This window comes from Microtus pennsylvanicus, chromosome 1 (assembly GCF_037038515.1).
Source record: "Microtus pennsylvanicus isolate mMicPen1 chromosome 1, mMicPen1.hap1, whole genome shotgun sequence".
Classification (NCBI taxonomy): Eukaryota; Metazoa; Chordata; class Mammalia; order Rodentia; family Cricetidae; genus Microtus; species Microtus pennsylvanicus.
The window spans coordinates 199,696,351-199,709,018 of record NC_134579.1 but is presented as its reverse complement, the minus strand read 5'-3'; the positions used below and the strand labels follow the sequence as shown (position 1 = coordinate 199,709,018).

The 12,668-nt window shown below is 39.3% G+C and overlaps 1 protein-coding gene across 8 annotated transcripts in view; it reads right to left on the bottom strand.

Moving 5' to 3' along the window:
- Positions 1–293: 293 nt before the first annotated feature.
- Positions 294–12,668, bottom strand: part of Utrn (utrophin) — a 506,130-nt gene continuing 493,755 nt past the window's right edge. For all 8 annotated transcript variants that reach the window (XM_075948903.1, XM_075948906.1, XM_075948904.1 and 5 more), the window contains 2 exons: positions 6,679–6,701; positions 294–2,271 (listed from right to left, as the gene is read on the bottom strand). In XM_075948903.1, coding sequence (XP_075805018.1) covers positions 2,263–2,271; positions 6,679–6,701 — 32 coding nt within the window. In that variant the 3' untranslated portion in view covers positions 294–2,262. The remainder of the gene's footprint in view (positions 2,272–6,678; positions 6,702–12,668) is intronic.

The window sequence follows — 12,668 nt, the reverse complement described above, 5'->3', positions numbered from 1 at the left end:
CCAGTAGCACCAAGTTATAAAAATGAAGGCCCAATAGGCTTCATGGATATACGTGGAACATTCATTTTCCCTAGCAACAAGGTTTCCATTTGCACAGGAAATTGAGAAATAGATAAATATATGTATGTGCAAGAAGAGGTGGGGGAGGGAGAAAGAGTGAAATGTGACTGGATTAGTGTATATGAGACAGTTTCAGAAAATATGTGGATTTATCGGCCTCTCTACAGTTCGCTTTTCTCATATACATTCAGAGATCAGATGACATCAACAAACACAGCCAAACAGCAAAGCCATTTTGTGTTAAAATTACTTTTATTCAGGATGAAAAATACAATATGTAACCAGATTAGATGACAGTCTGTGATTAGTTCTTTACCACATACTTCAAAAGAACAATACACTTATTTCTCACTGTGGTTACTGCGATATAGTTCCTCTTAATATTCAGAAGGTTACAATGTAGTGTTTTGTGTAGCTTTTTCTGTAATAGCAGATAGAGTTTATTTTGCATACAAATACAGGCAGGAGGAAAAAAAAAGAATACATGACTTCTCAAAGGAAGAATAAGGAAGACACCAAATCTACAACCTGGGGTTCTGAGATCAGGGAGTTGTTTGTTGGGGTTGTTTAGGTGCTTTCTTGGGTATGAAATGGCCTGATGAAAGCCTAGGCTTTGCACACTGTGGCGTATAAAGCTATGTCCAACACAATGGAGGAAGGGGGTTCTGAGGTAGAAAGGTGATCATGGCTCTCCTCTATTATAAAACAATTTTCTTCTTCTCAAAATATCTATGCTGCAAATAGACACCCTTTGCCCCCAACCCACCCAACCAACCCTAAAAGAATAGCAATGTCCAACTTTCAGCCTCCTGCTAGCCAGATCCCAGCAAAAGAGAACCCAAAGTTAGCATGTCCCGACGTTTCAAAAGCACGTATGTTTGAATCAAAACATATTTCCTTTGATTTTATTTTTGGTATTCTCTACAGATGGTAATTAATTAAATGCTAAATTAAAAAAGAGAAAAAAACAACCAAATATCTTGCTGAATGCACTCAGAAGTCGAGGCAGGGGACCAATCATCTAAGCATTAATTTCATTCTGGAGAAGCAATATAGGCTTGTGATTGACATTCTTCCCACATGTGCTGCTGGTCACGTGACGGGTCATGAGACATCTGTCCATTTGTCCCGAAGGTTCCCATGAGACAGGCACTAAGTATGCATTCATAAAGGAAACCACTAGGGCTTTCAAAACTTACAAAGGACTAGAAAATACAAAAGCAATGATAAAAGTCTATTTGGGAACTAAAGACCATGATGTGATCTCATCTCACGATGGGAAAAGTCTGTTGTGTACCTTACGATAGAAACCAAGGCTGAAGGTACTAGGAGATGCTGTGCTAACTTTTGTTTCTGAGTCAAAATGAAAATATGTTTAAATGGCAACCTTTGGTAAAATGATTTTTGAGACTATTACAATGCAGTCTTCTTTAGCATAGAGATTGCACGATGAAATAAATAAAGACGTCAAGATCTACTTACAAGAAAGGAATAAAAAGCAGGAGGTAAAATACCCAGCAGCCTTGCCAATTAGTTCACAGGATGTTTACTGGAGTCATCCAATGGTTACTGAAAGGCTAAGTGGATGATGTCAACTAAGGTTAAATAGCATATCCAGAATTGCTGCTTACTTCACATATTTGATTCAAATATATGAACTTAAGAATTTGGCCAAACCCTATAAACAAATACACAAAGTCTATTTGGTCATGGCTGATGAATTATAAATAACCGAAATATAATGGGAAAATAGTCATATAATAAATGAAGTTATTGTACAAGGTTAATTAACATGAACAGCAGAAGGAATGTAATAATGTAGAGTGGTCTAATTCTTATGCATTTTTCTCTTATTAAAAAGGTAGTTTCATATTAGAAAGCCCCCACCCACTTTCCCACGGCTGTATATACTATACAAATCAGTGACAAATGCATTACCACCTCCAAATAACTTCCGTGTTCATTAATTTACAGTTGCATAGAAAGGGGAGAAGAAAACAATAATATACGTTATTACAGAAACAAAATACCCTTTTCTCTTTGGATAGTCAGTGTTTTATTCCCTCAGTAGAACACACAGTCAACGCCAACAGCACGTTTCGCGGAGCCACGGAGCTTCAGGTCGAATGGGACTTGGAATTGGCATTTGCAGAAGAGGGCAATACTGAAGGTCAGGAAATGTTGGTTGGCTAGATGAATGCTTCACATTGCCTGTGGCAAGGGAAAACACCAAGGTCAGAACATTTGCAAAAGGCTGTCTGGGTAATGAAGACTTGACAGTTCTTCAAGGGGAAAAGAGGGCTTCTTTCAGATCTAACCAAACTTCATAGGGCTGCGTTTAAAGGGGAACCCCTACTGCCCTTGTGACTTTTGCTCCCTAGGATGAGGACCTTTCACCCTGAAGTGACACGGTCAGCTTTTCATTAGAGTAGTCAATGCCAAAATAAAGGAGGCGGGGTATCCAGATGTCTTTTATTTTTCTTGCCCAGGCTAGAAAACAAGGCGGGTAAAAATTGAGAGATCTTGGCTTCTTCTTGGGGAAGACAGCAGTGATGTGTGTGTCAGACCAACTAAGACTATACCTCAGTCCTCCTGAGGAACTAGGAAGGGCACTTTGATAAAGCCAGTATCTCTGTCCTAGAGAGGAGAAGACTGGCATTATAATCCAGGACAGGCACGGGTATCCAGTAAACAGAAAATGCTTCTCAATCCAGGCCACACTAAGGAAGTGACACTAGAGTTTCCATGGGGAAGGCAAGCAACTGCTCTTTTAAACGTGTTGAAATTAGACATCTTTGAACAAATTACTCCACATGAAATAGCCTAAAGGAAGCCATGCCTCATGGAATCAGGCAGGCTCTTCTGGGACTCCCAGCAAAGATCCCCTGCCTATCTATCCTTGCTTCTCATTCTGTGGGAGACCTTGATGTGAAATTGATTCCCTGGAATTGGAGGGAATTCATAAACTAATTCCTGGCAAAGGTCCCCAAGGGGCTCTTTTACTCCCAGGTCTTCTGGAAGTCAGTTGAGTCTTATTTCAAGACTTTTCTCCAACAAACTTGCTTCTGGATTAGACATTTTGTTGTTCTGAAGGAAGAAAAATTCAGCAAATGTTAATGGCAGTCTCACTGGGTTCTAGGTTACTAGATATTGAGGTGAGCCCTTCCTGGTGAAATGGGTGTGAAAGCTATCTCAAGCATAGGCTCTCATTCCTTTCTCATGTGATGGTCATTTCAACCCTAGCCAATTCAAAGTACTTTAAGAACACAGGAATAGAGAGAAGTTCCATGTGGCAAGGGAATATGCTATTTATTCATATTGATAACTAAAGCTTTAGTGTTAATTTATTGCTGAAAAATGGATTGAAATTACTTTCAAGTATTCTCTTATTCAGGATTTGGAAGCATATAGTAAGGAGGTGTGTAACAGTTTTCTTTTTAGGCAGCAGAATTCTAAAAAGTGGAATTTAATTCTAAAAGCTGCTGTGGGACAATGGTTTGTAGCCTGTCAATGTATTTTAATAAAATGTTGATTGGCCAGGAGGGACAACCAAGCAGGAAGTCGCCTGGAAAACTGCATTCCAACCTTTGTTTAGAATGCTGGTTACAAGTTGTTATAATAGTCAGGAGAAAAGCTAAACGAAAGATATTAGATTCAGCGTTCTTGTTCTTTTTAAAAAAAAAAAAAACAAGGGGAGAGTGTGGGACAATGGTTTGTAGCCTGTCAATTGTATTTTAATAAAATGCTGATTGGTCAGTAGACAGGCAGGAAGTATAGTCGGGACAACCAGGCAGGAAATAGAGGCAGGGCAACAAGAACAGGAGAAACTGGGAAGAGAAAACTTGGTTTGCAGTCCTCACCCTGCCACAGAAGCAAGATGTGACTGCCCCACTGAATAAGGTACCAAGCCACGTGGTTAACATGGATAAGCATAATAGGCTAATATAAGTTATAAGAGTTAATAAGAAGCCTGAGCTAATGGACCAATCAGTTTATAACTAATGTAGACCTCTGTGTGATTTCTTTGGGACTTAACAACTGCGGGCACCGGGCAGGACAGAACTCAGTCAACAAAAAGCAATCTAAACATAGAATTCTACAAATAAACATATAGGACAGCATCCATGTGACAATAGACACCTTTGATGACTTTCCTTTTGACCCAGGGTATGGAAAATTCCACAAGGAAAAGGACATAAAGTAGAGGATTGCTGTGGGACAATGGTTTTAGGCTGTAAAGATTTGTTTCTTATATTTGTTTAATAAAATGCTGATTGGCCAGTAGCCAGACAGGAAGTAGAGGAGGGGCAATGAGAACAGGAGAATTCTGGGAAGAGGAAAGGTCAGTCTGTACTCATCATCCAGACACAGAGGAAGCAAGATGTGACTGCCTTACTGAAAAAAGGTATCAAGCCACATGGCTAACACCGACAAGAATTATGGGCTAATATAAGTTATAAGAGTTAATAAAAAGCCTGAGCTAATAGGCCAATCAGTTTATAATTAATATAGGCCTCTGTGTGCTTATTTGGGACTAAACAGATGTGGGACCTAGTGGGACAGAAACCTTGGTCAACAGAGGATAGAAGGCAGAGAAGAAAGAGACCTCCGGAAGGAGTCCTATGTTTCCTGTACCTACCAGGGAACAATAAAGATCTTATTCTACACAATTTCTTCAAATCTAATACCAAAGCAGAAGGTCTCCAAGTTCACTCTCTGCTTCAAGTCCTGTGCCTTGTGCCATAATGGGTCTGAGGACTGAAAAGATTCTCTCACCCTTCGTGACCTCCATCTCTATGGAGCCATCAGAACCGAACCCCAGGCCTTTCTCTCAGTTCTACTATGTAGATTCCCCTGATTTCTGTTTACCCTTCCATGCCCTCTGTTCTGTACCACATAGAGAGCTGCACACTCCTAGATGTGTCTCCATGTTCTGCCCCCACTAGTTCAATCTATCCTTCTGTGCTCTCTGGGTCACATGGTCCATCACCAAAAATGTCCACAGCCTCTACTCATCCCAGAACACGTCTTTCCTTAATGACTTGAATCAGCATCCAGCTCTTCTTAAAGACACAGCATCTGGATAGCCTGTAAGATCCCTGTAACTCCTTCCTCCATGCTGATCCACACTACCCTTGGCCTCTCACCAGGCCTTATAGAGGTATTCAGAATTAACGTCATTCTCTTCTCCCTAAAATGCTTATTTGAATTTCATCTCATCAGACCACACCAATCCATTTTGGAGTCATCTGCTGGCCCCTTAATCCATGCTCATTCATTTCTCAGGGAGCAAATATCTCAGTATCACCCAATTTGAGGCTGTTTGTAAAGCTTAAGGGTTTCAACACCCAAGAGCATGATTAGGCCAATACTCTGGCTTCTCTGTCAGGGATCCCACCCTCTACCATTTTTAGTCATTCACACAGATGTCCAGATCCAGCCATTACCTTTACTTATGGCCTCTCTACCATCACACCCTCTCTAACTGTATCTAACTTCACCTTACTTCTGATAGGATGGTAACGTCACCCATCTTCTGAGAGCATAAGATGTAGATCATTGCCACTCTTCTCCCATCTTTGCCAAGACCATGACCTCACTTCCCTCACAATTGAACTCAAGACTCTGCTTCAATCCTTAAGATCAATTCTTTGCCGTTTCTCTTAAACAACTGTACTCAGTGGCTTAACACATTCAATTTTTCCATTACAGGTTAGGGCAAAACTAGTCACCTCTGCTGATTTTGCTTATGAACATCATTGTGGCTAGAGGTCAACATGACCATAGGGATGGCTGGCACACAAAGAGGTGTTCCTTAACAGCCATCTTAGTCACGCTCTGTTTCTGGGTGTGTCTGCTCCTCTGCAGGTGAGCACACCTTCCCATCTCTCCTTACACCTCAAACTCACCATCTGCTGCCTCACTTCCCTTTAAAGTCCTTGCTTCCAATTTACCAGGACAGCAGAGGGCATCAGAGGAAGATGCCTACTGCGTCACAAGTTGGCTTCACAGGTACTTGTCTTCTAGCCAAGACCCCAGCTCTGCTTGCCAGTAAGATGAGACAATGCTCATTGTTTTGAAAAGACTAATAAATTTAAGGAAGAAGATATGCTGTGCCGCTGTGGTATATTGTAACTAACAGTTCCTCCTAAGAAACAAAACTGATAGCTAGTAGTCTCCGGCTTCTAGAAGAGCTCAATATATATTTTCAAATAATAATTAAAAAACTGCAACTTCCCCTTCATTGGAGCACTGATCTCTGTATTATCCTTGGGGGACCAGACACATTTTAAAGTCAGCGTTCTGTGACAGGGACCCTAAGTAGACATGTTAGATGAAAGGTCAGTCAGAACTACACAGAGTGACTTTATATAGTAGGTAGCATGGAATGAGAGCAGAGAGCCAGCATGGGTACTTTGGGTACCTGGCAGAATGTGACTGTGGAATCTCATTTCCCTGCCCAACATCTTCTGTTATATAGAATCAAGTAACACTTAAACACCAAGTGGATTCACTCATATATATGGAGAATGAAGAAGGACTAAATCAACAGTGGTGAATGTGCTTACTCTAGGTCGGAATCAAGAGAGTAGAGTCAATTGGGCCATTAGCACTTACCTGAGGCCTGCTGGGGACATTGGCTGAAAGAGAAAATAGAAGAAATCAATTAAGGGCTTTGTTGTTGCTTTGTGGCTTCCCTTCTCATGCATGCAAATTTGTAGAAAGTTCTTCAGAATGAGAGAACAGTTCTGTCCCCACAGGGATGCTAACAAGAAGTAGGGGCCAGCCAGGAGGCTGGCTAAATGCTCTAAGCCAGGCTAGTTTCCCCAGTAATTGTCTCATATTCCATGGGATTTAAAATACAAACATTCTACAAAACATTATACAAAATATATGCTAGCACTTTAAAAACATATGTATTGAAACATTCAGAAAGCTCTTAGTTTTACAAAAAAAAATCTCAAAACTCTGCCAATTATTTTTTGGATTGTGTATAATAAATACCCAGGATATCTATAGATTGCATCAACTCAATTCTGACCAAAAGGGTCCTTAGAGGCAAATAGTATTTTCTGCTCACTCTTGTCGGGAAGTTGTGGGAAGACATTGGTTATATGTTTGCATCAATGAAAAAGGGGCTGGTCATTCTTCAGCAGTCCTCTGGACTGAGATCAATAAGATTTCCTTACATGGGTTCAGTTAAGAGCACAGAAGTTACACTAGGGTGCCCAACTATCCTTCAGTGTCTTCCTTGTGATGGAGCCCTCCCCAGAGAATCTGATGTCATGGGCTTAACAAGAGCTGGCACCATTGAGTATCTTCTAGCTCTGTGCATTGCCAGTCTCATTTTTCACTAAGATCACCCTCAGGTCTCTTATTCTTGTGGTCTCCATTTAAAAAATTCAGATAAGATTACACAGAGTGCAGTCTAGAAGACAGAGCTGATTACAGAGCAGTTCAGCGACCCTCTGAAGGAGAACAGTAATGACCAAAAGACCACTGTCTGCATTTACATTTTAGGCAGGCTTCCAGTGGTTCTCACCCTTCCTAATGCTGTGAGCCTTTAATAAAGTTCCCTATGTTGCGGTGACCCTCAACCATAAAATTACATTCATTGCCACTTCATAACCAGAATTTTGCTACTATTATGAATGGTAATAAATATCTAATATGTATGATATATGATATGTGACCCCCAAAGGGGTCTCAACCCACAGGTTGAAAACTGCAGCTTTATGCTATTTTAAGAGATCCCAGGGCTGTAGAGATGCTTGGCTCAGCTGTTCAAGAGTACCGACTGCTAGTACCTATACTACAACACACAGTAGGCTATGTCTGCAGTTTGGAGGATCTAACCCCTTTAGCCTCCATTGGCACTGCATTGATGTGGGAGTGTTATCTATCTGTTGCTTTCATTGGTTAATTAATAAAGAAACTGCTTGGCCTTTGATAGCCCAGCCCTTAGGTGGGTGGAGTAGACAGAACAGAATTCTGAGAGAAAGAAAGCCGAGTCAGGCAGTCACCATGATTCTCCTCTCTGAGGCAGATGCAGGTTAAGAATCTCCCTGGTAAGCCACCAGCTCGTGGTGCTACACAGATTATTAGAAATGGGTTAATCAAGATGTGAGAATTAGCCAATAAGAGGCTAGAACGAACGGGCCAAGCAGTGTTCAAAAGAATACAGTTTCCGTGTAATTATTTCCGGTAAAGCTAGCTGGTGGCCGGGAGCTTAGCGGTGGGAAGCCGCCCGCTGCTCCTCACTACACCGCGTATACATAATACAGACATACAAACAAGCAAAACACCCATGCATGTAAAATAAGAACAACAAATCTTTTTAAAAAGATCTTGGACTTAGTAGCTCTTCCTGAGAAAATCTAGATGGCCGTCCCCTACAAAAAGATGCCCACACAGTAACCTTAGAAGGTTTAGGAGTCCTACATCCTTCTGGGCAGGATATTTACTGCCTTCCCATGCCAGAGACATGACTCAGGACCCATATATTTTCTGAGCAGTAACTAAAGTCTCACTGCTTCACATTTGTGCTTTACAGGCTATTGACTGTGTCCTCTACGTTTGCTAACATCTGATACTTTCACTGCAGAATCATACTCAACCTAGGGAAAAAGAAAGGAGATTTGCTTTCTAATAATGGCAATATTTATTTTCGGCCAAATGGGGAGTGTCTCTAATCACATAGCATATTTTCAATCTCTCATTTTCCTGTTTTGTTTTGATTTTGCTTTTAAGGAAGAAAGGACATCACTGAGCCATACTGGGTCATTGTGAGAAAAAAAGGGAAAGTGAGAGGGGCACCTCTCTGATGTAGGGTTCCCCTCTGTATGCTGTGAATATGTTTTATTACCATTGGTTATTAAAGAAGCAGCTTTGGGCTTATAGCAGGGCACAATATAGCCAGGTGGGAAATCTGATATATAGAGAGAGTGTAGGCAGAGTCAGGGAGATACCATGTAGCCGCTGAACGAGACAGAAGCCCCAGAACCTTGCCAGTAAACCAGGAGCCTCGTGGTAATACACAGAATAATAAAAATGGGTTAATTTTTGATGTAAGAGCTAGCTAGAAATACGCTTAAGCTATTGGCTAAACAGTATTGTAATTGATACAGTTTCTGTGTGATTATTTCAGGTCTGGGCAGCCAGAATGAGCAAGAGGAGGGAAAAGGAAAAATGTGAGCCCTAGTATTTGGGAGAAGAACCAGGATAAAACAAGCCCAGCCCTATGTGGTATATCCCATCCTATAAGGTATATCCCATCCTAAAGTTATATCCCATCCTAAAGTTATATCCCATCCTAAAGTTATATCCCATCCTAAAGGTATATCCCATCCTAAAGATATATCCCACCCTAAAGTTATATCCCATCCTAAAGGTATATCCCATCCTAAAGGTATATCCCATCCTATAAGGTATATCCCATCCTAAAGTTATATCCCATCCTAAAGTTATATCCCACCCTAAAGGTATATCCCATCCTAAAGGTATATCCCATCCTAAAGGTATATCCCATCCTAAAGGTATATCCCATCCTATAAGGTATATCCCATCCTATAAGTTATATCCCATCCTATAAGGTTATATCCCATCCTATAAGGTATATCCCATCCTATAAGGTATATCCCACCCTAAAGTCATATCCCATCCTAAAGTTATATCCCACCCTAAAGTTATATCCCATCCTAAAGGTATATCCCATCCTAAAGGTATATCCCATCCTATAAGGTTATATCCCATCCTATAAGTTATATCCCATCCTATAAGTTATATCCCATCCTATAAGGTTATATCCCATCCTATAAGTTATATCCCATCCTATAAGGTATATCCCATCCTATAAGGTATATCCCATCCTAAAGTTATATCCCATCCTAAAGTTATATCCCATCCTAAAGGTATATCCCATCCTAAAGTTACATCCCATCCTATAAGGTATATCCCATCCTATAAGGTATATCCCATCCTATAAGGTATATCTCATCCTATAAAAGGTATATCCCACCCTAAAGTCATATCCCATCCTAAAGGTATAACCCATCCTATAGAGAGAGAAAAAAAGAGTTAACGTGAATAAGCTCGTGAGCGATCCCCCAGAGTAGTCATTGAATTGTTAAGAAGGACACGTTACATACATATTCTATCTGAAAGATAGCAATGCTTATTTTCTAAATAATTAATATATATTAGTCAAACCCTTGATAAAAACTAATCCATTTTGTCTTTCTTTTTTCAAACAAATAAAAGCTACAGGCGATCTCCTTAATAAGATCCCCTTAATAAAAGAAAATTAGGAAACCAGTGAAGTTTTATAAGTTTTGAGTTTCTGACGTATGCCATTCAAACTTGACACATGTAGGCAGGACACAATGGAAATATGCCTATTAGAAGAATAAATCTAAACACATTGGTTCCAGCAGCAAGAAGTTACTCAATTTACTACAAATATTTCATACTTTTAAACAACATAAGAAAACTATACTGTGCTTACAAAGAAATGGTTAAAGTCTTTAGTAGAAGTTTTACCACATGACTGGCTAATTGTCAGCACAAATTAAATCCCATTCATTAATTCGGGATGAGATGGCAATGCCTGCCTCTTTGCCCTGAGATGCGATGTCATTTTAAAAGACCACAATTCAAAGATGCCATCAGAGCCAACTGCGATATTAATTTAAAATGTAAGAATTTTAAAGTCTTTCAACAACACCATGTAGACATGGTTTTTAAAAATATGCTAAAGCAAGCAATCTATGCAATTAGGATTTATGAATACAGACTCTCATTTCAATTCCGAAATTGCCATGAGTGGAAATTCATTTGTAGCCATGCAAATTTTCTAATCCACAAAGGATCAAGAGTCAAGATTAACATGCAAATCAATTCATCCATCACACACTGGCTACAAGCAATTTGAAAGTTCTCCTTAGTTACAGAAACTCGGGAGATCATTTTGGCATTGAGAGGGTGCCAATCCTATTTATTTAGATAAACTTCCAAAGGTGGTCAGCAAGCTTTGGGAGTTGCAAAGCCTTAATAAAATATTTGCTAACTGAGCAATTTAAAAGGAACATTAAAGCTAATGAATCCTGCAAAACCTTGCTAAATGCTATCTGGGAAATTTTCAAGCAATAAACCTCTCCAGCTAGACACATGACCATCCCAGTACACCACTGACTATGTCAGTCTGGAAGCATGTATTAGGCACCAGGTCTATACCATGCACTAATTGATTCTGTACCAATTTTTTAATAAATTTAGGTAAAATTCTGAAATATGCATTAATTTTATAAATGAGACAATAAAGCCCCTTTTCAGAAATGGAAAGAATTCTCTACCTTGGAGATTTTTATGTCATCCAAAAAATATGAATATAAGCAATAAAAATGAACAAACAATGCTATTTTGAGGTGTAAAAAAAGAGCATGGAAATTCCACAGGATTCTAAAATATACCATGTACCATTTCTTATGTAAGAAGTACCTGAATTTTTCATAATAACATTCATGTCTAAGAGTGCTCATCCACAGAGAATTTCAATATCATAAAGACTGTTGGATGTACAAACTTAAGGAGAATACCAACAGCTTCCTCTTAAATTACCTGCAAACCTCTATAAATTACCCTGTGAGCATTGCGGGTGATGTCACAGGTAGATGATGTCATAAATAAAAAGGTCCCAAGGCAGGGGAAGGGTTTCTCCTCTGCAGTGTGGTCTCCATAGAGACTAAACCTCATCTCAGGAACCAATCATCATGAACAGTTCATCTTATCTCCAACCAATGGGAATTATATATTTTCATCAAGGGTCAGGGCATGAGGCAGAGACATTTATGTCTGAAAATTCAGTGTTAGTTTATAGTTATATTTTTATTTTTTCATTATATTCTGTTTTAAGCAAAGCAGAGATGAACAGTTTTAAAATTAAATAGATGTATCAGAATATGCTTTGGGAAAGATTTAGAAATGCTTTAGAAAAAGAAACTTGAAAAATAAAAATCCTGAACTTGTGGTCCAACATTTTCAATACAGAAATTACACATTTTGTATTTACTACAAAGCATAGATTTAAGCACATTTCACGCTCTGACTTCGCTGTCAGCAGATTTTTAAATTGAAAGGTTCCAGTATGACATTTAAATAAAAACTTCTGAATAGAATTCAGTTTACAGAAGTTGTTATTCAAGGGAGGAATGTATTTAGGTGGAAGCAGAGCTAAAAAAGAAGTTTTCAGAAATTTTAATTTTGAAACTCTAACTCATAAAAAAATGACAGATTATTTTTTTTCCAAGCCGTTGAATGATACATAAGTCATAACAAAACCCTCTCAAATGGAATTCAACTGTGAACTACAATTAATAGCAGATTTAACATGTTCATCTATAGTACCAATAACTGATAAATTTTTCTCTCACTTAGGATGGAATTTTCTATGGCGCGGACAGAAAACAGTGGAAGGAAAGCCTGAGATTGCTACAGAAATCTTAGTTTCCTGACTGGCTAGCTTTCACGCCCGCTTGAGAGGCTCACCCCTGAATCATAAGTGATACATTCATGATCTTTCAAAGTATTTGAAACCGTGACCCTAAAGTGGT